The 26,324-nt window shown below is 40.3% G+C and overlaps 2 protein-coding genes across 2 annotated transcripts in view; one reads left to right on the plus strand and one right to left on the minus strand.

The window, feature by feature from the left end:
- The first annotated feature begins 3,887 nt into the window (after positions 1-3,887).
- cfap90 (cilia and flagella associated protein 90) lies at positions 3,888-11,254 on the plus strand. Its single transcript, XM_060865623.1, has 3 exons — positions 3,888-4,071; positions 4,164-4,280; positions 10,979-11,254. Exons 1-3 carry the CDS (start codon positions 3,955-3,957, stop codon positions 11,156-11,158), a joined length of 414 nt encoding a protein of 137 aa, XP_060721606.1. The 5' UTR covers positions 3,888-3,954; the 3' UTR covers positions 11,159-11,254.
- Positions 11,255-11,347: 93 nt separating this feature from the next.
- adcy2b (adenylate cyclase 2b (brain)) overlaps positions 11,348-26,324 on the minus strand; it is a 58,470-nt gene continuing 43,493 nt past the window's right edge. The window contains exons 17-26 of the mRNA XM_060865622.1: positions 24,186-24,317; positions 22,354-22,470; positions 18,214-18,398; positions 16,472-16,556; positions 15,829-15,987; positions 15,349-15,495; positions 14,437-14,544; positions 13,844-13,958; positions 11,904-12,028; positions 11,348-11,707 (exon numbers count right to left, since the gene is read on the minus strand). Coding sequence (XP_060721605.1) covers positions 11,555-11,707; positions 11,904-12,028; positions 13,844-13,958; positions 14,437-14,544; positions 15,349-15,495; positions 15,829-15,987; positions 16,472-16,556; positions 18,214-18,398; positions 22,354-22,470; positions 24,186-24,317 — 1,326 coding nt within the window. The 3' untranslated portion in view covers positions 11,348-11,554. The remainder of the gene's footprint in view (positions 11,708-11,903; positions 12,029-13,843; positions 13,959-14,436; positions 14,545-15,348; positions 15,496-15,828; positions 15,988-16,471; positions 16,557-18,213; positions 18,399-22,353; positions 22,471-24,185; positions 24,318-26,324) is intronic.

The following is a 26,324-nucleotide window of genomic DNA, read 5'->3' on the forward strand; positions in this document are numbered from 1 at the left end:
AGGAAATATTAGATACGGTTTAGGACGAGTTACTTTAGGACGAGTTATTATATATTTTCCCCCCTTCTTGTTTTACTTTTTACGAGTTATTCCACATTTCAGGCATGTTAAAGTGTACAGTACACAAAATCCTTCCTGTTTAACATGCAGCAGAAGATACATATTAATCCTACATGGAAATAAACATTGTGTTGGGCTCCATCCAAGTCTTCATACTGACACACTACCTCACTAACACACTACCTCACTAACACAATACCTCACTGACACACTACCTCACTAACACACTACCTCACTGACACACTACCTCACTAACACACTACCTCACTAACACAATACCTCACTGACACACTACCTCACTGACACACTACCTCACTAACACAATACCTCACTGACACACTACCTCACTGACACACTACCTCACTGACACACTACCTCACACACTACCTCACTGACACACTACCTTACTAACACACTACCTCACTGACACACTACCTCACTGACACACTACCTTACTAACACACTACCTCACTGACACACTACCTCACTTACACACTATCTCACTGACACACTACCTCACTGACACACTACCTCACTGACACACTAAGTCACTAACACAATACCTCACTGACACAATACCTCACTGACACACTACCTCACTGACACACTACCTCATTGAGACACTACCTCACTAACACACTACCTCACTGACATGCCTATCATTTTATTAGACATCAAATACATTTTAAACGTTTTCTTAAATATATCTGTCACATTATTCACATCAATTTGTATATCTTGATTTATGTTTGTTCCTGTATATGATTTTTAAATCTTCTTCTTCTTCTTCTTCTTCTTCTTCTTCTTCTTCTTTTTCTTCTTCTTCTCAAATGGCTTTGCTTATTTACATACATTTAATATCAGTGTAAAAAAGGAGTGGGCCTTTTACTTTTATACACACACACACACACACACACACACACACACACACACACACACACACACACACACACACACACACACACACTAGTTTGTAGTGTAAACAGACTGAATATTTTTACTTTATTAATCCCTAATGGAAAATGCTAAAGTACACATAAGGAAGTGACTAAGCTAAGAACATTTTTTTAAATAAATAAGTGATGGTCCATAAAAAAGTAAGTAAATAAATATAGAAATATATATGTTTCCCCTTCTTGTTTTACTTTTTGTTTTTCTATTTTGTTCATCCTCTTCTTCTTCTTGTTTCCTCAAAGGGCAAGACACACTTAGACACATACCATTATTTTAAATCAAATAAGGAGTGGCCCTTTATTTACTCTGGATTTACACATTCAGACCAGCAGAGGGCGCTATAGACTAATACACGGTTTCTTTCTTTTTTTTTCCTTAAAAAGTAAAAGAAACTGCTGATGAGATAAAAAAAAAAAACAGAACAAACCTGAGCTTGAACTTGACTGATTATTATTAACTATTTATTGCTTACATTATAACTAAAACATTATAGATAGTCCTTGATTGTTTTTTGATGGACATGAATCCATGAATTGATATAGGGTGGGAAGAAAATCTATTTTCTCCTCTTATGTCTAACCACCATTAGATCAGTGTTTGTGTTTAAACCATATTACAATCTATAGGGATATATCCTGTAGGTGTATGTGGGATAAAAGGGCAAAAGGAAAGAAATGTGAGATGCATGGATGTATATCCTCTCCAATATTTTAGTGATATTTCAATGATTCTGTCCCTCAGCTGCTCGTTTTTCCTTTACAGTTCCAGCTGAATGAGCTGTGCACTTTCCTTGATTGGACATTTTTTCAATGCCTTCAATCTGCATGCAAATGCTGGAAGCTGCTGACTTTATAACAGGCACATTCATGTCTTTAAGAGGACTCCTGAAGTTTCATTTAAGGCCTAAGAAAAAAATAAATTTGAGAAACCTGTTTAGATTTGAAAAGAGAGCCAGAGGCTTGAATGCTGGTTATTGTGCTGCGCTTGCAGAATGAGAATATAATTAAGTAATTAAACTAAGGTGAGTCTGCAGTGCTAACATATTGTTTACATTTTCTAACAAAGATCATACATAATTACAACGTAATCAGAGCAATTCACAGGCTGCATTCGTTTTAGCAGGGCTCGGGGGTTGCTCTGTGTGAGGTTGCTCTCTCCTCCTTGCGTGTGAGGTGGGAATACAGACGTAGGAAGCAGGTAGAAAGGGGAAAACCTTAGGACCATGAAGAAACCTGGTGCTGTGAGATGGTAATGCTCACTCATGCGAAGATAATCACTGTTGTAGAATTAATACCAAGAGTTATTTCACTATGACACTTTTATTAACACCTTATTTTATTATTTTTCAGTTCACACTTTTATCTAGAGTTAAGGGTTAGGTTTAAGGACATAACCACGGCTCTTTTAAATCACAACCTTCTTAAACAGCAGAACTTAACTTACTTTAATAAAGATTATACAGTTCATTATCCAAATCTTCTGCTTGAACTTTTTCATCACCTGAAGAGTGTATTATGGAGCTACCGGTTTGGAGCTGCAGGATTACAAAACTCACTCACTCTCTCTCTCACTCATTTTCTACCGCTTATCTGAACTACCTCGGGTCACGGGGAGCCTGTGTCTATCTCAGGCGTCATCAGGTATCAAGGCAGGATACACCCTGGACGGAGTGCCAACCCATCGCAGGGCACACACACACACTCTCATTCACACACTATAGACAATTTTCCAGAGATGCCAATCAACCTACCATGCATGTCTTTGGACCGGGGGAGGAAACCGGAGTACCCGGAGGAAACCCCCGAGGCACGGGGAGAACATGCAAACTCCACACACACAAGGTGGAGGCGGGAATCGAACCCCCAACCCTGGAGGTGTGAGGCAAACGTGCTAACCACTAAGCCACCGTGCCCCGATTAAAAAACGGTCCATTTAATTTATCCTTATAGAGCAAGCGATTGTTCTCTTTTTTGTACCACAAAGGTGTTGGATTATCGATGGAATATGTTGATTCATCTTCTATAAAAGTGGCTTTGACACCAAACAGCTCTGACCCCTTGAGGCATAGACTACACAAGACCACTGAAGATGTGCTTTGGTATCTGGCACCAGGACCTTTCTCTCTCTCTCTCTCTCTCTCTCTCTCTCTCTCTCCCTCTCTCTCTCTTTCTGTCTCTCTCTCTCTTTCTGTCTGTCTGTCTCTCTCCCACTTTCTGTATCTCTCTCTCTCTCTCTCTCTCTCTCTCTCTCTCTCTCTCTCTCTCTCTCTCTCTCCTATTATCTTAAATGTTCTTGTACACTTGAGTGTACTTGCCCATTTTCTACCTTTCTCTCCCACCAAGCCCCTCCAGCCTGCCTTCCCACACACACACACACACACACAGGTTTGTGAAATAATGATATAAAGTGGCACTGTGATGAAGTAAGCACTCCATAAGCACTTTCTGAGAGCACTTCTCGGAAATGTCAAAACCAACAACAACAAAAGAATAGCTTGTGTTTGTCTATTCAAACACTTTCATTAAGAGCTCACAGTTATTGCATGAAAAAAGCTATTTATAAAGATCTTGACTCCTCTTGTGATGGAGTCCAACTGATGGATGATGTTTTTTAATGCTGTAAGAGCAATTTTAATTGCACTTTTGGGCCCAAATCCTCTTCAGTAAATGACAAATAATTATAGTTTCCTAATTTTTTTGCTTACATTCTAAACTTTACGTGTAGCAAATACCAAATGACTTTCTATCTCCGTACTCTGTATATATGTTCTAAAGTAATTCAATTTAGTGCACTATATTTCTATTTTGGAGCGCGAACTCTCTACAGCGCATGCGCGTACTCTTTACGACGCATGCGCAACACGAACGCTCGTATCCTAGCAACCACACGTAACGTTCATTCCAGTGGATTTTGCAACTGTTTATTCCTTAAGAGAGAAAAATGGAGGAATTAATCAAAACGGAGTCACAACCACCTTCTACACTGTCTGTGTTCAGCTTTATACCGCCAAGACGAAACGAACCGAAAGAGAGAAGATATTTCAACACGATTCCAAAGGTAGCAAAACAATGAAGCTAAAACTTTCGAACTTTCCTCAGAAGTGACGTCACATTGTCATATGAACATTTCCCTTGAAATATTCCCTTAAGGCTCCAGAGAGACATCTGTACGATTGTATTTATCGGCGAGCTGAAGGATATAATATGAAGTTACACCGTGATGACAGAGAGCACGCCAATAGACATGGACTGGACATTTACACAGAGGTGAGTCACTGTCCTCACACACACTTAACACTCACTGTCCTCACACACTTAACACTCACTGTCCTCACACACACTTACAGTAACACTCACTGTCCTCACACACACTTAACACTCACTGTCCTCACACACACACTTAACACTCACTGTCCTCACACACACTTAACACTCACTGTCCTCACACACACTTACAGTAACACTCACTGTCCTCACACACACTTAATACTCACTGTCCTCACACACACTTAACACTCACTGTCCTCACACACACTTAACACTCACTGTCCTCACACACACTTAACACTCACTGTCCACACACACACTTAACACTCACTGTCCTCACACACACTTAACACTCACTGTCCTCACACACACTTACAGTAACACTCACTGTCCTCACACACACTTACAGTAACACTCACTGTCCTCACACACACATAACACTCACTGTCCTCACACACACTTAACACTCACTGTCCTCACAAACACTTAACACTCACTGTCCTCACAAACACTTACAGTAACACTCACTGTCCTCACACACACACTTAACACTCACTGTCCTCACACACATAACACTCACTGTCCTCACACACACTTACAGTAACACTCACTGTCCTCACACACACTTACAGTAACACTCACTGTCCTCACACACTTAACACTCACTGTCCTCACACACTTAACACTCACTGTCCTCACACACACTTAACACTCACTGTCCTCACACACACTTAACACTCACTGTCCTCACACACACACTTAACACTCACTGTCCTCACACACACATAACACTCACTGTCCTCACACACACTTAACACTCACTGTCCTCACACACACTTAACACTCACTGTCCTCACACACACTTAACACTCACTGTCCTCACACACACTTAACACTCACTGTCCTCACACACACTTAACACTCACTGTCCTCACACACACTTAACACTCACTGTCCTCACACACACTTAACACTCACTGTCCTCACACACACACTTAACACTCACTGTCCTCACACACACTTAACACTCACTGTCCTCACACACACTTAACACTCACTGTCCTCACACACACTTAACACTCACTGTCCTCACACACACTTAACACTCACTGTCCTCACACACACTTAACACTCACTGTCCTCACACACACTTAACACTCACTGTCCTCACACACACTTAACACTCACTGTCCTCACACACACTTAACACTCACTGTCCTCACACACACTTAACACTCACTGTCCTCACACACACTTAACACTCACTGTCCTCACACACACTTAACACTCACTGTCCTCACACACACTTAACACTCACTGTCCTCACACACACTTAACACTCACTGTCCTCACACACACTTAACACTCACTGTCCTCACACACACTTAACACTCACTGTCCTCACACACACTTAACACTCACTGTCCTCACACACACTTAACACTCACTGTCCTCACACACACTTAACACTCACTGTCCTCACAAACACTTACAGTAACACTCACTGTCCTCACACACACTTAACACTCACTGTCCTCACACACTTAACACTCACTGTCCTCAGACACTTAACACTCACTGTCCTCACACACTTAACACTCACTGTCCTCACACACACTTAACACTCACTGTCCTCACACACTTAACACTCACTGTCCTCACACACTTAACACTCACTGTCCTCACACACACTTAACACTCACTGTCCTCACACACACTTAACACTCACTGTCCTCACACACACTTAACACTCACTGTCCTCACACACACTTAACACTCACTGTCCTCACACACACTTAACACTCACTGTCCTCACACACACTTAACACTCACTGTCCTCACACACACTTAACACTCACTGTCCTCACACACACTTAACACTCACTGTCCTCACACACACTTACAGTAACACTCACTGTCCTCACACACACTTAACACTCACTGTCCTCACACACACTTAACACTCACTGTCCTCACACACACTTAACACTCACTGTCCTCACACACACTTAACACTCACTGTCCTCACACACACTTAACACTCACTGTCCTCACACACACTTAACACTCACTGTCCTCACACACACTTAACACTCACTGTCCTCACACACACTTAACACTCACTGTCCTCACACACTTAACACTCACTGTCCTCACACACACTTAACACTCACTGTCCTCACACACACTTAACACTCACTGTCCTCACACACACTTAACACTCACTGTCCTCACACACACTTAACACTCACTGTCCTCACACACACTTAACACTCACTGTCCTCACACACACTTAACACTCACTGTCCTCACACACACTTAACACTCACTGTCCTCACACACACTTAACACTCACTGTCCTCACACACACTTAACACTCACTGTCCTCACACACACTTAACACTCACTGTCCTCACACACACTTAACACTCACTGTCCTCACACACACTTAACACTCACTGTCCTCACACACACTTACAGTAACACTCACTGTCCTCACACACTTAACACTCACTGTCCTCACACACACTTAACACTCACTGTCCTCACACACTTAACACTCACTGTCCTCACACACACTTAACACTCACTGTCCTCACACACACTTAACACTCACTGTCCTCACACACACTTAACACTCACTGTCCTCACACACACATAACACTCACTGTCCTCACACACACTTAACACTCACTGTCCTCACACACACTTAACACTCACTGTCCTCACACACACTTAACACTCACTGTCCTCACACACACTTAACACTCACTGTCCTCACACACACTTAACACTCACTGTCCTCACACACACTTAACACTCACTGTCCTCACACACACTTACAGTAACACTCACTGTCCTCACACACACTTAACACTCACTGTCCTCACACACACTTAACACTCACTGTCCTCACAAACACTTACAGTAACACTCACTGTCCTCACACACACTTAACACTCACTGTCCTCACACACTTAACACTCACTGTCCTCACACACACTTAACACTCACTGTCCTCACACACACTTAACACTCACTGTCCTCACACACACTTAACACTCACTGTCCTCACACACACTTAACACTCACTGTCCTCACACACACTTAACACTCACTGTCCTCACACACACTTAACACTCACTGTCCTCACAAACACTTACAGTAACACTCACTGTCCTCACACACACTTAACACTCACTGTCCTCAGACACTTAACACTCACTGTCCTCACACACTTAACACTCACTGTCCTCACACACACTTAACACTCACTGTCCTCACACACACTTAACACTCACTGTCCTCACACACTTAACACTCACTGTCCTCACACACATAACACTCACTGTCCTCACACACACTTAACACTCACTGTCCTCACACACACTTAACACTCACTGTCCTCACACACACTTAACACACTGTCCTCACACACACTTAACACTCACTGTCCTCACACACTTTTAACACTCACTGTCCTCACACACACACTTAACACTCACTGTCCTCACACACACTTAACACACTGTCCTCACACACACTTACAGTAACACTCACTGTCCTCACACACTTTTAACACTCACTGTCCTCACACACACACTTAACACTCACTGTCCTCACACACACTTAACACTCACTGTCCTCACACACACTTACAGTAACACTCACTGTCCTCACACACACTTAACACTCACTGTCCTCACACACTTACAGTAACACTCACTGTCCTCACACACACTTAACACTCACTGTCCTCACACACACTTACAGTAACACTCACTGTCCTCACACACTTAACACTCACTGTCCTCACACACACTTACAGTAACACTCACTGTCCTCACACACTTAACACTCACTGTCCTCACACACACTTAACACTCACTGTCCTCACAAACACTTACAGTAACACTCACTGTCCTCACACACACTTAACACTCACTGTCCTCACACACACTTAACACTCACTGTCCTCACACACACTTAACACTCACTGTCCTCACACACTTAACACTCACTGTCCTCACACACTTAACACTCACTGTCCTCACACACACACTTAACACTCACTGTCCTCACACACACACTTAACACTCACTGTCCTCACACACACTTACAGTAACACTCACTGTCCTCACACACTTAACACTCACTGTCCTCACACACACACTTAACACTCACTGTCCTCACACACTTAACACTCACTGTCCTCACACACACTTAACACTCACTGTCCTCACACACACTTAACACTCACTGTCCTCACACACACACTTAACACTCACCGTCCTCACACACACTTAACACTCACTGTCCTCACACACACATACAGTAACACTCACTGTCCTCACACACTTAACACTCACTGTCCTCACACACACTTAACACTCACTGTCCTCACACACACACTTAACACTCACTGTCCTCACACACACACTTAACACTCACTGTCCTCACACACACTTAACACTTACTGTCCTCACACACACCAAACACTCATCCCACATTCACACAGAGGTGAGTCACTGTCCTCACACACTTAACACTCATCCCTGATGAACTCCTTCATCTCCTTCATCCCACACGAGTACAGTCAGTCCTTCATAACTTTTTAAATCACATAGTGAAGGTTTGTAGCCAAACTCTATTGTTACTAAATATTCACTATTAAAGGAAGTTTGTGAATAACTTTACAATGTGAAAAAGATAAACACACAAACACAGAGAGCGAGAGAGCGAGAGAGCGAGAGAGAGAGAGAGAGAGGAACAGAGTGAAACACAGACACAAAGAGAGAGAAACACAGATGCAAACACACACACATTCACACACACACACACACACACACACACACACACACACACACTCACACACACACACACACAGCGAGAGAGATAAAGACAGAGAAACAGAGTGTAACACAGACACCCAGAAAGACATATGCAAACACACACACACACACAGAGAGAGAGAGAGAGAGAGAGAGAGAGAGGAACAGAGTGAAACACAGACACAAAGAGAGAGAAACACAGATGCAAACACACACACACGCAGAGAGAGAGAGAGAGAGAGAGAGAGAGAGAAACAGACAGAGGAACAGAGTGTAACACAGACACAAAGAGAGAGATGAACACGCACTGAAATACACAGAAACTCACTCACTATCTTTCCGAGAGAGACAAGACAGAAAGCACACACGAGAGAGAGACAGATATGGGAAGATAATTAATTACAGTTGATTATTTAATGTTAATTCCTCTGCAAACAGCATCACACTCATCTCATAGACGAACAAGCTGAGACGAGTGTCTACCTCACTGGCTCGTATAGCTGCATGAAATGCTCGATATGAAATCACATCACAGTTGGTGTAATATGTCCAGTGGATGAGTAATAACTCCATTCCAACAGGGCAATGTCCCTCATTCTGCCCAGAAGTGTATTGTAGATCTTTTCTCAATTGTATCAGCTTGTCCTTGTCCCACAGTAAAAATGTCCTTTTTAAAGGACACATTTTGCAACCTACTGTATAGCGTTTACCTATTTTGTTCAAGGCACTTTAAATTTTCTAAACATTTTTGAAGGCTTCTAAGAACAATCACGTCATGAGAGCCTTCTATTTTCTTGATGGACATTATTTTATCCCTGAGCATGATGGATCGAAACCCTTGTCTTAACACTACTCTGTCCTACTCTCATACTGTACATATTGACCATAAATATTCACCCCCTTGAGCTTTTCAGCATTTTTAGTTATTACCTAGAACTGAAATGGACTTAACGTTACCATGTCATATTCACAATATATCCAACACTTGAACAGCATGTGGGGGCACGGTGGCTTAGTGGTTAGCACGTTCGCCTCACACCTCCAGGGTTGGGGGTTCGATTCCCGCCTCCACCTTGTGTGTGTGGAGTTTGCATGTTCTCCCCGTGCCTCGGGGGTTTCCTCCGGGTACTCCGGTTTCCTCCCCCGGTCCAAGACATGCATGGTAGGTTGATTGGCATCTCTGGAAAATTGTCCGTAGTGTGTGATTGCGTGAGTGAATGAGAGTGTGTGTGTGCCCTGTGATGGGTTGGCACTCCGTCCAGGGTGTATCCTGCCTTGATGCCCGATGACGCCTGAGATAGGCACAGGCTCCCCGTGACCCGAGGTAGTTCGGATAAGCGGTAGAAAATGAGTGAGTGAGTGAGAGAGAGTGAGTGAACAGCATGTTGCTAATTACACCTTTAAAGTGAAAAAGTGAAAGTGAAGTGCATCCAAAAGTGAATCCAGAGTGCACACACACACACAGCAGTGAACCACACACACCGTGAACACACACCCGGAGCAGTGGGCAGCCATTTATGCTGCGGCGCCCGGGGAGCAGTTGGGGGTGTTCGGTGCCTTGCTCAAGGGCAACTCAGTCGTGGCTGGCTCGAGACTCGAACCCACAACCTTAGGGTTAGGAGTCAGACTCTCTAACACATTAATTAGGCCACGACACATGTTAAGGAGCTCACACCTCTCTTAGAGATGGGACAAAAACATTACACCACGTCAAACCCATGCAAATTTAACGATTTCTTTTTGTGTAGCGTTTTTGAACACATTTTTGTAAAACTTTTTATTTCTAATTTGTTCATTTCTCTCATGAATATTTTTGCATATATATGATCTTCTCTCACTCAGATTGTTTTTGCACTCCTTTGTTAGGAATGCTGCAGACCCGTACCTGTGCTCACCTCATCCGGATACGGCCGACGACCGCCGCTGCCACTGGACAATCTGAATCGTCAGTTTGCTCGTGTCGCTCACATACGCGCAGAGTTTTACAGAAAAAACGGCATTAGCAAATCGGTGGAGGAAGGCTATGGCTCGGTCTTTCCCATTTGAGAAAAAAAAACCCAAAGAGCAAATCTTAATAGCAGAGATGAATGTTTTTATTGTGATGATTACTGCAGCTGATATAAATACAAATATTGCTCATCAGTTATCGTGCTCGTGATTGTCAAGCTTTTTTATTTGCAAAAGCTCACATGTATAAATGAACACAGAGATGTTTGTATAGAAACTTTTTAATGGATAAGAAAATGGCGACAACGGGACACACACACACACACACACACACCATACAATCCGTGGTGAGAAACGAATGGTCTGTGTACTGAGGTTATTACTAGTTGAGATGAGGTTTGCTGTACAAATGTCCCTTTTGTATGTATGTTTTGTGTGTGTGAGAGAGAGAGAAACAGAGAGAGTGGAACAAAAAGAAAAAGCGAGATGAGACGGTCAAGGCATTACAGTTCCCTGTGATAAGGATCTGCTCATCTCAGTATGTACAAAGAAAGTTTTCAGGTCACCTTTCCCCTTCACGTTGATGATCCCTCGACACGAGCACATGTAGCCCAGTGTCTGCAGGATCCGACTCGTTTCTTCTGTCACCTGGAATTTAACAAGAACAAAATAATCAAAGATCTACAAATGGTTTAAATTATGCTTTTTTTTTTTACTTTAAGACATCATTAGACTTTTACATTTAGACATCAAATTTAGATTTGATTCATTCTCAGTGTTGAGCTTCATAACAAACAAAAAGAAAAATGAAAATATAGTTTATTCTAAGCAGAACAAAATGTACCTGGATTTTACCCAGAACCCCCGTGCTTTCCATCCTGCTGGCCACATTCACCGTGTTACCCCAGATATCATACTGCGGTTTTTGTGCCCCGATTACCCCTGCAATTACGGGACCATGGTTTATTCCTGACGAGAATCAAACACATGACTCGTTAAACTTCGAGTTCCGTTCAGTACTTATAAATGGATGTAATATAGCGATACAATTATATAATCATTTCAAAATACAGTTCTTATAACATGATCTTATAACAGATGAAATATCTGAAGCAGAAAGTGTAATTTTATATATAACAGCACAGCTGAGACAATAGTTCCAGCTGTAACATTAAAAATAGATTTGCCTTATTGAGCTTGTTCGAATACATTATTGTTCCTATAGTAACAGTTCACAGGGACTTGTATGCTGGAAGTTCTACATAAGAGTATAATAACAAGTGGATTAAAAAAAAAGGTGGTGTATAACAAAAAGAAGCATATAATCACTTCGGTTTTCTGTGGTGATTTTGGTTTATTTTGGAAGTTTCCAGTGTCAGAGCTTTGGGTTTTTTTTCTGCTTAATTTAACAGTATTTCTAGAAATAGATCTGAAGAAAAAAAACCTTCCACTGCTGCTGTGTGCAGGTGGGAGTGTAATAAAAGACCCAGGGAACGTGACTAAATTTAGAATCACCTTTTTGCTTTCCGACTCCAGATATTTTTATTTAGTTTATATAGTTCATTTCTGTGACGTGAATATAATCAGCGCAACATAAAAAATGATTTTTCCTGTTGGTTGTTGGTCGGCTCCCTGCTCTACTCCCAGTAAACACTTTAAATGGGTTATTTGTACTGGAACAGAACAAAAGGTCTTACAGCTCTGTGCTGAGCTTTGATGATGCTTTGTGCCAGTGGACTACAGTGCTATCTGATTACCCATCCTGCATCCTGAGAGGGCATGAACCCAAAAGTATGACAGCTGAACAGACATCATTTACAGTGGAATGGTCAGTGATGAAGCTATATGGCCAAAAATCTCATGACCATCACAGCCATATGTGGTTCTTTATCCAAGTTGAACGCACACAATTGTCTCTGTATGCTGTAGCTTTACTGGATCTAAAAGGCTCAGACTCTTTTCTAGCATGACAATGCCTCTGTGAACAAAGTCCCTGAGCTCCATGAAGACATGTTGCGTTAAGGTTGGAGTGGAAAAAACTCGAGTGTCCTGCACAGAGCCCTGACTCTGACTCAACCCCACTGAACACCTTTGGGATGAACTGAAACACAGACTGAACCTCAGACCTCCTCACCCTTACAACATCAGCTTCTGATCTAACTAATGCTCTTCTAGCTGAATGATCACAAATCCCCACAGCCACAATGCATCATCTAGTGGATTATCCTTTCCAGAAGAGTGGAACATTGATAGATAGATTCATAGATAGATAGAATAAATCTGGAATGGGATGTTCAACAAGCAGTTGTGAATGTTATGGTCAAATGTTTACATACTTTTAAGTGAATAGTGAATGTAACTTGTAACATCTTTCCGTTGTGGCAAGTGCAAGTTAAGAAGTGCAACATAACAGAATAAAACATGAGACCGACTGCTATTATAGAAAAATAGTTAGTCCTCTTGTTAAATGAATTAAACACTGACACTGGAGTCTCCTTCCATAAATATGACATATTTCTAACTAAAAGCTTCATGACATAAAGGTTTATAAAAACACATTTAAATTCGGTTTATTATTAGCCTTTGATTATGTGTCGTGTTTGTAGTACAACGAGCTGTTACTAGAGAAGCAATAACATATTAGTAAGAGTAGGAGCGTGTCACGGCTGTAACTATTAGAGCTGTGCTGTTATAGAAAATTATTTCACTCCTTCAGGTTGCAAAATTCAACAGATCTATTGTATAACCCATCCGTGAACCTGCTTGGACATTTCTCTTCCTTACCCACACGCATCCTGAAGTCATTGAAGGAATGTTTATTAATAACATCAAGTTTTCCCACCAGCGCGAAGGCAAACTCAACCATTGTGCCAATGTGCATGTACTGCCGGTCATGGTCCTTAAAAAAACAGAACGAGATTCAAATTCAGATCGAAGTTAAAAAATGTTTGAACAGGATTTTCCTGTCCGGTACTTAGAAGAATGTTCAAAATGCTTTGGCAATATGGATCTCGATATGATCATGGCAAGAAATAAATTAAATTGTCATGCGGTGGCTCTAGGGTTTAAGACTTTGGGTTGTCGGGTAGAGGATCAGGTTCAAGCCCCAGCACTGCCAAGCTGCCACTGTTGGGCCCTTAAGCAAGGCCCTTAACCCTCTCTGCTCCATGTGTGCTGTGTCTTGGCTGATACTGACCCAACTTTCAAAGTTCGAATATGCAAGGAAAGAATTTCACTGTGCTTTAATGTATATGTGACAAATAAAGGCTTCTATGCTTCTAATCAGAAAGTTCAGCACCAAGGACAGCGGCAACAAACCCACGACAAACAGAGGATAAAAAAATGGTTTTTAAAAGCATTCAGTAATAAAAACTCACATGTGCATAATCCTGTCCAGGAGGAATGTTTAGTCCAGTCGCAGCCATGTAGGTGCTACCAATGGTTTTTATCTTCTCCACTCCACTGAACTTGGGTTTGGACAGTAACTGGCATTAAGAGAGATTTGAAGGGACATTATAGAGACATGCATAAGGCTTTTCAAAAACATTCATAATGATTAGTAACAGTAAATACGACATACTGTATGTATAATAGATTGCAAATACATAACTGCATCATAATTGGCGGAAAGCTGTGTGAGAGAAAAGGGACATAATTCCATGACATTAACAAAAGGGAAAATAATTATGAAAAAGTGCACAGTGCATATCCACTGTCAGTCAAAATGTCATGTTTTATTATAGTTTTATCATTATAAAAGCCACCGAGCTAAACGATACAGAGCAGCAATTAAAGAAAGCTAAATCTTTATGGAACTTATTAACTGCTCGCTCTCAGATCCTCAAATGAACTTAAATGAGTTGACGCTTGCAGGGTAAAGCTGTAAAATCTGTACAAAAAATATAAACGTATAAAACTGCTAAGCATAAATATGTGCTGCTGGTGACTAATTAGAGTGCTAAAGAGTTCGGCTTTGGACCGAGTTAGACTGTTCGATCATTTCCCAATTTACATACCATTTAAAAATATATGTACTTGTTTCACTTATCTTTATTAATAGCTGTTCATAAGAATATAGTTCACGCTGATGTTACTCCAATATAAATTTAAGTAAAAGATCATTTTTGTTTCCACAAAAATTCACATAAATATCAGCTTGTGGTTTGAGAGAGCACTGATGGCAGCTCGACCCTACCGCGTTCATTCCTCATGCAGCGTTTCAGAGCGTAATTGAAACCGAAAGCGACAGCAGTGAGATTTACAGTGAGTGTGTCAACAGCATCCTGTACCTCATCAAAATCTGCTATAATCTCGTTGAGGAGCCTGAGACACTCCAGTCCCTCCTTGTTCACGTCCGACTCTGTGTAGAATTCCTTAAAGTCTGGGATGGAGGCGAACATGACACACACCAGATCGTATGACTGGTGATAGAGATCCTGAAAAAAAAAAAAGAGAGATAAGGTACCATTAGCAAATGCGGGGAGGAGGGATGGGGCATGATGGCGATGATTTTATGAATTAGCAATCATGCCAAAAAGCATTTACTTGAGTAATACATAATCAGGGTGCTGAGTCGATGTCTCTACACTGATGATGAACAGCAATGTTTTTCTGTATTACTGATATAATTATATTGTGCTCACGTTCTACTTTAGGTATCATATACAGCAGGTGCATCTTTTCCCACTTCTCAGGTTCTCAGCTTGAAAGAATGAATGATGTTATTTAGTAAGTGTGTGTTTTTTTTCGCCTGTAATGATTTTATTTACCTCATTTTTCCAGTTTCGACCCAGAAAATGCTCGGCAACGTGGGCCGGAAGAACGTTCTCCAGCAGCACGCGGTTTAGGTTCTCCATGGTTTCGATTTCCTCACACTCCCGCTTGAACTTGTTCCTCCACAGGAAGTCTAACCTACAGTAATATTCATTCTGTTACAAGAAAAATAGAGACAACTCAATACACACCCATTAATTCTATACAGTACATTGGTGACCTTTCTCTGGTATATCAGGGCATCGTTGTGAACAAACGACATCAGACCTAGACTTTAAAGGTCAGTGCTGTAATTGGTGGTTGAGTTCTGCTAGTTTTGCACCAGAAGTCTGTATCGGCACTCCTCTCTTAATGTCGTGACATTATGTGCCCCTTATATTGTTTGGCTTTGTGCAATAATAGAATAAATTGACGACTAGCGTGACTAGACTCAGAAGACTGACTGTATCTGCTATGCTTCTGTATTATAAATAACATACCGATGAGACACACATGACTATCCTGAATTTGTAAAAATAAATAAATAAATAATAAATCCAACACTCCAAAACTAACAAGGGACATTTAGTTAAAGGGTTGTGCTCTACAGAACGAGTATGTTGGACTTCATTAGTATGTTGTGTTAAAATGGCAACTCACCTGCCTCGCTAGCACAAGCAGCGTGACGAAGAAGATGAAAAGAGACACAGAACCCATTGTCTTCAAGTCTTTCAGAACACCGGGTCTACAAAAACGAGACAAAAAAAAAATAGCAGTGAGAAGAAAAAAAAAAGGTGATCTTTTGTTCCAGCGGGTTGACTAAAGGGATAGATCATTTCAACAGCGCTTTGGGTGGGTTTGATGGATGTGGGTTTATAAGTGCCTCGGTCAGCAGAGCAATATCAGAGACACAAATCTACATAGGTCTTTTTTTTTTACCGGATGCCGTCTCTGAGTCATCGGGAAAGAGAGTGTACAGTAGGAGAAAAGCAGAATGAAAGAGAGGCAAGAGAGAATGCACTCGGTGACATCTTCTCCTCAGTGAACCTACTGGAACAAAGTACTTCCAGGAAAAGGAACAAGTGACTGTTAATTAATGTAACAGAAAAACAAACAAAAAAAAAACAACAAAAAAGCAAAAGTCATCAAACAGATCAGTCGGTTCCATAAGTATTGGCACCCGTGGCAATGCTTGTATGAATATATTGTCTAAAATCTAATCCTTTTATATCTCATGTTAAAAGTCTTTGTTATCCAAGAACAAATAACAGACACCCACCGCAAATACAACCGCATAGGGATATCACAATTTTAGTACTTTTAGGTAGCTTCTTTTGCCAATATTATCAGTCTTCTCTTGTAAAGCATGATTAGATTGGATTGGAAATGTAGACTACTGAGATCTGTTCAATTCATCCCACTTGCATTTTAAAGGGGTTTAGTTTAGGCAGCTGGGATTACTCAGTATGTCAGGAGCTTGATTCTGTGTTTTTTCTTGTGTAAATTTAAATGCAAGTTTCAACCATCAACCAGTTGCAGCTTCTTGGTAGATGTTGTCAGATTTTCTTTAAAATCCCTTATTACATTAAAACCATGGTGCCATGTATCCTATCAAGGTTCCTGAGGCTTTTAGAGGTCAAATCGCCTGAAAGGATCACAGATGCTTCATCCTGTTTAACAGCAGGGATCAGGTTCTTTTCTATATGATCATAATTCTTTTTTACTCTAAACCCACTTTCAGTTCTTGTTGCTCAATAACATATTTTGCTCTCATTTGGGACTGCAAAACAATGTTCCAGCAGTAAAAAGGCTTTCTTCTAGTTTAAACTTGGTGATCCCTCAAAATACTATGACCTCCTGCCAATCTAGCAAAAAAAAAAAAAGCGGAAAGCTTTGTTTGACGTTTTGGTTAGTTTTAAACTATGCAATCGATTGAAGGGTCTGGGGACAGTTTGTGGATTGTTTACTGCTGTGTTTGCAACTTTTGTCAGTTTTTATTCTGACTGTATTTATATTGTACTCAGTGTTTTGGAGTACAGACGTTTGCCTGCATCGCTGATCAGACACCAGAGGTCTGAACAGTAAAAAAAATAAGAGTGAAGTAGAAACAAATGAAGACAAACTGACAGAAGGAAATCGAACGGAGTAAAAGATTTTCACAAGTGGTCTGGCTTAAAGAAAAGCAGTTTAAATTACCTGTGCAGAACCAAACAGCTCTGCTGTCAGTCATCTGAAAACAGATCGATTCAAGGCAATTTACAGTAAGCCTGCTATCTCAACATCTGTCACTCATAATCCTGAGACTTACTGAAGGATAGGGTTTTTTTTTGCTACCTTGTTAAACTGCCTGCCAATTTTTTGTCTCACCTCTGTGCTCCTGTGTGTGTGTGTGTGTGTGTTACCTGTCTAAAGGCTGGGTCTTATAGAGGGCCATGCTATACTCGTCCAGCACTGCAGCATGGGTCTGGAGTATGATGATGTTGTAGGCCACCACAGCAGCCAACATGATCACCATCTTCAGCTCATAATTGATCCTCAGGAACACAGAACAGGAAACGAGTCCCAGGATGCAGCTGTAGATGAAGTACTGAAAGAGAAAAAGGCGACTAATCAAGTTTAATTTCTGAAAAAAAAGGACAAAGTGCAGTCCTGAATACTTTGTTGAAACTTGATCTGAATAATAAGCTACTCAGACAGACAGCTTCTAGAACGCAGAGTCTGAGGCGGTTTGATCTAGTCGGGTGTTGTCATGGTAGACGATAAAGTACAGGCTAACATGGTTAAAGAAACACTCGAGAGTTTTTCATCCTAAACTCTATCCACTTCATATATACTGCATGTGTGAAAACCCTTCACATGGTAAACTTCCTTGAACTAAAATAAGTAAAGCTCCAGCATTTGTAAAATAAATAAATAAATAAATGTATATATATATATATATTTTTAAAAATCTGTATCTCATTACAGTATGAAGTGATTAGGATTGTGGAGCTGTAGGAGAACAACTTGACAAAGCGTGACGTTCAGTGTGTGAGGAGAGGAAAGCAGACTCTCAGAAGAGAATTCATGTTTTAGAATTAAAGATATTTAAAGAATTCAAAATGAAATATATGGATGGCAAAGAAACGAACAAAACACATCAGCAGAAGTATGACAAAAACACGCTGAAGCACCAGAGCTTATATGAGTGTGAAACTGGACAACAGGTCTGGGTGAACAGGACATACTGTATGTCACAAGGAAGCATGCAGGGGCTGATGGATAATGTATTTCAAGAACCGATTCGGCAAAAAATCGTGCCATATAGTCGAAAGACTGACTGGCGTGACGACACGTTGATAATAGTTGAGAAATTTATCTCCACAGCTTGTATAGAAAGCACGTCTTCTGCGAATGTTTTCTCTTATTGAATAACGTCGTTTTCAAAGCGGCTTGAAAAGTCATTCTTCTGTCATCCCCCTCACCTTCAGACTAAATAATTACATTCATTATTACATTCTTTAATCTAAAACTGGTTTAATGAGAACAATGCAGTATAACTCAGGGCCAAACAGACATATTTATTTATTTAATTATTTTAATGATCTGAGAACAAACATGAAGGAACAGACGAATGTATCCTCATTATTCAACACTTGCCAATTGTTTTTAAAATGTAAAAACACATCAGTGCGTTTTGCTCTGCTGAATCTTTTCTTGACACGAGGAGTTCCATCATTCAGCATGAGCTCCATGTTCATCAAAACCCATCAACAATCTGTGAAGCATGACTTCGATGTGACGCAGAGAACAAAAAAAAATGCCAAAAAAATGGGGTGATTTTGAAGAGTTAATCGTTGCTTAAGAATTTTTCAGCAATAAATGACACATATATATATATATATATATATATATATATATATATATATATATATATATATATAAAAGAGATTTATAAATCAAGCAAAGACATAAGAAGTAAAATGTATGTAAAAAAACATTACGGTAAAATAAAGACATGTGGACAAAATGTCCAGAGGAAATGCGCTCTATGCATCTTTGGATATTTGATCTAAAAGTCTAAAGTCGCTAAAGATGCGACACGGCTCATTTTTCTTCTGTCATAAAACACGCTCGTCTGAAGGTACAAGTATGTTCAAGGACTGGAGATGAAAGCTTTAAAATCAATAGAAGAATTCTGAGATCAATCCTAAAGGCAGTGCCACGGACCTTCTCTTTGTAGTACTGTGCCAAAAACCACTCTGGAATTTGAAGCAACGCTGTTTGTTCCGCTCTCCGGGCCTACACGCTATCTTTTCCAGGATTTGCTGTCTGTGTCTTTCACTTCACTGTGATTTGTTGTTGATTCACGTCCTGTTGCACCCAAACAAATCCAATGGACGACATGTCTATATGTCCTACACCTCTGTGTAGAGGACATCTGGATTTGAACTGATAAGGCTTAATATAATAAAATGTCAAATAAAAATAAAATATATTTCCAAGACAAAAGCACACAGTAAAGTAAAATGGCCAGGTGCAAATTCATTTCTTGATCAAAATGTATTTATAAAAAGGAGCTTTTTATTTAGTCTTAAGTCTACCAAAAAAAAAGGAGTTTCCTCCTGCGGTTGTGTCCATGTTCAGTACTGAATGTCTTTATCATGTCTTACTTCACAGTGGTGCTTAATATGAAGCTCATATGTGTAATGAGTCTGTCTGTGTTTTGGCCTGTTTCTGTCTGCTGGTCTGCCTTGCTGTTAATTGTTTGCTCCGCCCACTCATGTTACCATGGACACTAATTGCACTCTATCTCCCCCCCAGGTGTATCGTCTTAGTCTCTGATTGTCTCTGCGTCGTGATTGGTTCCTGTTTGTTATATCTACTCTGTTTGTTCACTTCCCTGGGGTTGGTCATTGTTGGATGTTTGTGTCTATGTTCCTGTTTCCCGTTTGCTCAGTGGTCTGCCCTGTTTTGCCTGTTTCTTGCTTTGGTTTAATAAAAGATTGAACTGCATTTGGATCCTCACTCGCCTTTGCCTCACCACTACAATATGAAAGTAAATACTCAGGACTTTTTAGTGTTTCATAAATATTTGTTTTATAATTGTTGGATTGTATATTTATAATCACACCCTTCAGTGTCACCCAAATGAGGATGAGGTTCACTTTTGAGTCTGGTTCCTCTTAAGGTTTCTTCCTCTTCCATCTAAGGGAGTTTTTCCTCACCTCAGTCACCTCATGACTGTTCATTAGGGATAAATACAAACACATTTAAATATAAGTCTAATATTAATCTTGAATTTTTGTTGTATATTAATCTTTGTATATTAAACTTTTTTTCTCTAGATTACTAGGGCTATATATATATATATATATATATATATATATATATATATATATATATATAGAGAGAGAGAGAAGTTATTTTTTTTCACACAAACCCATTTCTGCTCACTGATTTCTTGCTCATAAACATCTAAAATGTGAAGGTGTTTATCTTCATCCACTAAAATTCTGTATAAGGTTATCAACAGAGGGAAAAACACACGTCTCACACAAGACTACAGAGTCCTGACTCGTTTTAGATCAGACTCACAGACAGAAAATCATTTAGCTGATATAAAAAGTCCCACATGTCCATTCTGCCTGCAGAAAAGTCCACCAGTGTACTGACTGGTAAAAAGGGTTAAAAAAACAAACATAATTTATTCCCCTAATCCTGTAGTTTTCATTTAGACTTGAGGCAAATCCCCCAAACACCACCACCACCACCAAACTAGTGATGGTGTTCATAGTCTCAGGGACAAAAAGGTTTTGTTCTTAACAACTAACCACATTATTCTAGATGCAGTTCCATTGAATACTGGTGAGATTCAAAAGCTACATTTTGGAAGAACTCTAATAGTGGACTGTGAAACTGTGTTGTTTGGGATCGTTTTCCTACTCAAGCATCCAGTATACTATTACAGCTCTGGTTTGTCTAAATGATTATTTTATTTTTTAATGCTTATGTATTTTTATATACATATATATATAATTTAGGGGGCACGGTGGCTTGGTGGTTAGCACGTTCGCCTCACACCTCCAGGGTTGGGGGTTCGATTCCCACCTCCGCCTTGTGTGTGTGGAGTTTGCATGTTCTCCCCGTGCCTCGGGGGTTTCCTCCGGGTACTCCGGTTTCCTCCCCCGGTCCAAAGACATGCATGGTAGGTTGATTGGCATCTCTGGAAAATTGTCCGTAGTGTGTGATTGCGTGAGTGAATGAGAGTGTGTGTGTGCCCTGCGATGGGTTGGCACTCCGTCCAGGGTGTATCCTGCCTTGATGCCCGATGACGCCTGAGATAGGCACAGGCTCCCCGTGACCCGAGGTAGTTCGGATAAAGCGGTAGAAGATGAATGAATGAATGAAAAGATGAATGAATGAATAATAATATATTCATATAATTATATAATAACAGACAACCATCTGTTAGCTAAAAAAAAGAGGTTTTAAGTGTCTGTATCTTATCTGCTCTTATCTGATTGTTATATTGGTTTATTTATGAGGAATGAATAACTCACAGGTAAGTAGAACTTGTCTGAGGACTGAGTAGTTTGGCCATAAACCCCGTAGACGGTCTCATTGGAGATGTTCATTGGTGCAGCCACTGGTGTCACCTTCTCATCCTCTAGAAAGAACTGGGCACCAAAAAGTGAAGAATATGTCACTTTTTTAAGCTCTTTATCTACAAAACATTTCCAGTTCTAATTCTGCTCAAAATAAAATGCAGTCATGATATTTATCTGTTATAAATAATGGGACCTGAACAATATCACTAGCAAAGAGACACATACATACACACACAGAGAGGAAAAAATAAGGAGTGACTGATTCTTTGATTCTTCAATCAGAAATATCCATATATTAATTAAGAAGGCCTGACTTTTTACTGAATTTTTTGGAGTTTTTTATAAGGAGCCTTTGTTTCGTTGAACTGTCCTGTCCGGATGATGATTTATAAAAAAATGAGAAGCAAAAATGATAGTTATTAGTGCTCTAAACCTGCCTGATAATGTTGTATGAGCTTCTAAAAGTATAAGCTTTGCTACTAAAAGAGCAGAGACTCTTCATACATTTTAAAATGCTAACAAACCAGAAATATAAACCTTTTATAGTTTTGTTCTGTTATTTATTTATTTATTTATTTATTTATTTATGCATTTGTTTCACCCATCTATCCATGTGTCTGTCTGTGTTTAATTATTTTAGTTCTTTATTATTACTACTAATAAAGAACTACTAATTACTACTAATTCATTAACTTTTTTTTACTTAACGAATTTTTTACTTTAATAATTAACTTTCTTTTATACATTTTTTTTTTCTTTTCTTTTCACTACACAGTACATAGTATCTATCTATCCACGCTGCTCCATGGCTCCCAGAGGATCTGGCCACAAGCTTCAGAATCCTGAACACTGCACTCTGATTAGCTTTCCGATTTTCTGTGCGCTGGATTTCAACTAAAACGTCAACAGAGTGAAAAGTTTTTAGTGGTGAAGGAACAGATTCATTTGTGTGATTGAATGCTATGAGAAAGGGTCTGTGGCTCTGCTCATTGGACTCGTGACTGAAACCACATCCTGATATGGTCAGGTATGGGCTTAATACTGCACAGAGAGTCTCTGAATAGCACAGAGAGTTATTAAGGCTATTCATGATGATGCTACTTATTGCAATACATCGTGGGATTCATTAGTAAATGCTCTCTACTCGGCTCTAAAACAGTCTAGCAGGATGAGCAGAGCTTCTCACGGCGGAGTCTGGGGAACTCCAGGGTTCAGTGTAGTGTAGCCTTGTGGTTAGTTTTGAAATTATATTTATTATTGAATTCTTATAGTTAATTATAATTAACATGTCCTGCTGGAGGACGTTAACGAATGTACATTTGTACAATTATTACATGAAATAATTCTGTACTGAGAGCAAGACCCCTTGAATTTATTTAGCAATAATGTATGTTATTAATTTAAGAGAAGCCCTGCACAGTATAGTGTAGAAAATAAGGACTTAAGATGGTGTGATAATGATGCAAAAGAATAACCTGAACATTTTAATGACTCTGCTGGGTTATTATTGTTATTCTGACCTGCGTAAGCTGCTGCTCTTGAGGCGTCTTTTATGTGAACCGAACAGAAGCGGCAGCAGAACTGCGCTTGACGGCTGATCACTAGCAGCTCTAAGGCATTAGTATTCCTCTAGGGTTTTTCTGAGCAGCTGACTCACTGCTACTCAACATGCACAATGGTGGGGTAAGTGCAAATAGATGGAATATCATGGACTCCGGGCACTCAAATCTCACCGAGTGAAATCAGAGACCTCGGCTAAGCCCTCCGGCAGTCACGAAACTCACCATGTTGAAGACGGCCATGACGAGGACGAGCGCGGTGGTTGCCATGGTGAGGACAAGCCGGACGCAGGGCTTGTTGGCACTGAGCAAGGACGAGCTCGGGAAGAGAGAGCAGGAGGTCACGCCACCCGATCGCTACGGCAACAAGGAAACATATTTGAACTCCCACTAATGTCATTAGCATATTTGCTCTTCTGCTAAACAACAAGATTACAAAATATCAGATGTACGGTGTGTGTATTTGGAAGATAATAATCAAGGTGTCTAAATCCTATCTGCATTTCAGTGACTGATTTCAATCATCTGAAAGTGCACAATAAAAAACATCCTAAAAAATATGAGGCAATAGGAGACACTTCAAACGTGCTGTATACCACATCACATTACATATGCAATTCAGAAAGTTTTATAATCAGATGCTGATCCGTTAACAAGGGATTCGGTTCTATTTTCGTGAAAATACGTTCCACTTTCACTACCCTGGGATAAGCTGGCCTTTTTCCTCCCCTTTTATGCATTTGATGTTGTGTCATGTTTGACAGGGCTCTGCTAAACCGCACTCGGACCATCTGTTCATGTCTGAAGCTCTCCATTCACAGTGACTGTATAACGAGGCTCAGAGACATCAAGAGCACGAAAACGACGAAGATCTGTTCACCTGGGACATGTGAACGTCAGACGTACGCTCATTGAGGTACCCGCTTGAGCTTAGACAGATTTGGTTCACAGAAGCGCAGACGGAGTTGTAAAAAAAAAAAAAAAAGCAGTATTAATAAAATAAAATAGGAGAAGTGTAAACCATGTCACAAAGTGCAGCATGAATGAAAGCACCATTCATAATGTCAAGCTTCTTTTTTGGAATTAAACTTTACATTTTTATGATACACAGGAAAACACTAGCAAGAAAACTAAGCAACAACAATACAAAACAGGATACGTGAACAACTACACACAACTACAAGGACTCAGCTATCAATACACACAAACAACTGGTATAAATGGGGAGATAATTAAAGCAACCTAAGGTGGAAGGGGATAACGATCGGGTGGGGCAAACACACGTGAGCACATTGCACAAGACATAAACCCCTGCTGGTACTCCCCCTGGTGTACAGGCAGGAAATAATAATCCAAGCCATCCATTATTAAGTCAAATAGGTAAATAAACAGCACTACATATATGAACTTTGAACATGAACAGGATTTCACAGTGTCAGATTTGTCATTGGACTGTTTTTTTCTGAACACAGGGATTATTTTTGGACTAGATTATTGAGCTGGATTTGTCACACAAACCCTAACGTACGTTTGTCTATTTGTAACTGGTGGCTGACGAATGAAAGCTGTGTTTACGCTGCAAGATATGCAGCCTGTTGCAAATCTAACTCTTCCATTGTAAAAAGATCCTATGATCGGCCTTAGAGCGCGTAATGTGACACGCTCACAGTAGCCTAGTGGTTAGGTGTTGGGCTACTAATCAGAAGGTTGTGAGTTCAATTCCTACATCCACCAAGCTGCCACTGCTGGGCCCCTGAGCAAGGCCCTTAAACCTCAATCGCTCAGTTGTATAAAAAAATGAGATAAAATGTAAGTCGCTCTGGATAAGGCTGTCTGCTAAATGCTGTAAATGTAAATGTAGTGCCACTGTGACCAAAGACAGCCGACAAAAAAGTTCTGTTGGTGTCGGAAAATTAGGAATAGGAATAAGCATAGGAAGAAAAAAACGTGCCTGTCTCCTTGATTTGTGAGTTATTATGAAACTAAGTATGCTAATGGTCAGAAAAACATCCTTATACCTTAAGCTCATTTTGAAGGATGGACATTTCATGCTGTCCTCTTTCACCCAGCCACATATTCACCTACCAGCTCCTCGCCTGCCAGAATAATGTCATCAACAGCGAGCAGTCACTTTCTTCTTTCTCTATTGTAACAGGATCTTCATAGTATAATTTGATATGGAGAACACATTATTAACACAGGCTGTCAATAATCTCAGTGTAAATCTGGGTTATTAATCAGGAGCGTCGCAGTCGGCTCATTGAGCAAAGCCTTCAAGTGCTCGGGTGAATCCTGCATCAGCTGATAGTCACTTTGGATGTGAGCTTCAGCCAAATGTACAAATGTAAACATATCCTCGTATCA

Source organism: Tachysurus vachellii, chromosome 3 (assembly GCF_030014155.1).
Source record: "Tachysurus vachellii isolate PV-2020 chromosome 3, HZAU_Pvac_v1, whole genome shotgun sequence".
Taxonomy (NCBI): domain Eukaryota; kingdom Metazoa; phylum Chordata; class Actinopteri; order Siluriformes; family Bagridae; genus Tachysurus; species Tachysurus vachellii.

What these genes read in the sequence shown, in the direction of transcription:
- cfap90 (XM_060865623.1), top strand. Translation starts at nt 3,955, where the DNA reads ATGGAGGAATTAATCAAAACGGAGTCACAACCACCTTCTACACTGTCT. An exon ending in ATTTCAACACGATTCCAAAG is followed by an intron (nt 4,072 to 4,163) that starts GTAGCAAAACAA and finishes TATTCCCTTAAG; the next exon opens with GCTCCAGAGAGACATCTGTA. An exon ending in GACTGGACATTTACACAGAG is followed by an intron (nt 4,281 to 10,978) that starts GTGAGTCACTGT and finishes CTCCTTTGTTAG; the next exon opens with GAATGCTGCAGACCCGTACC.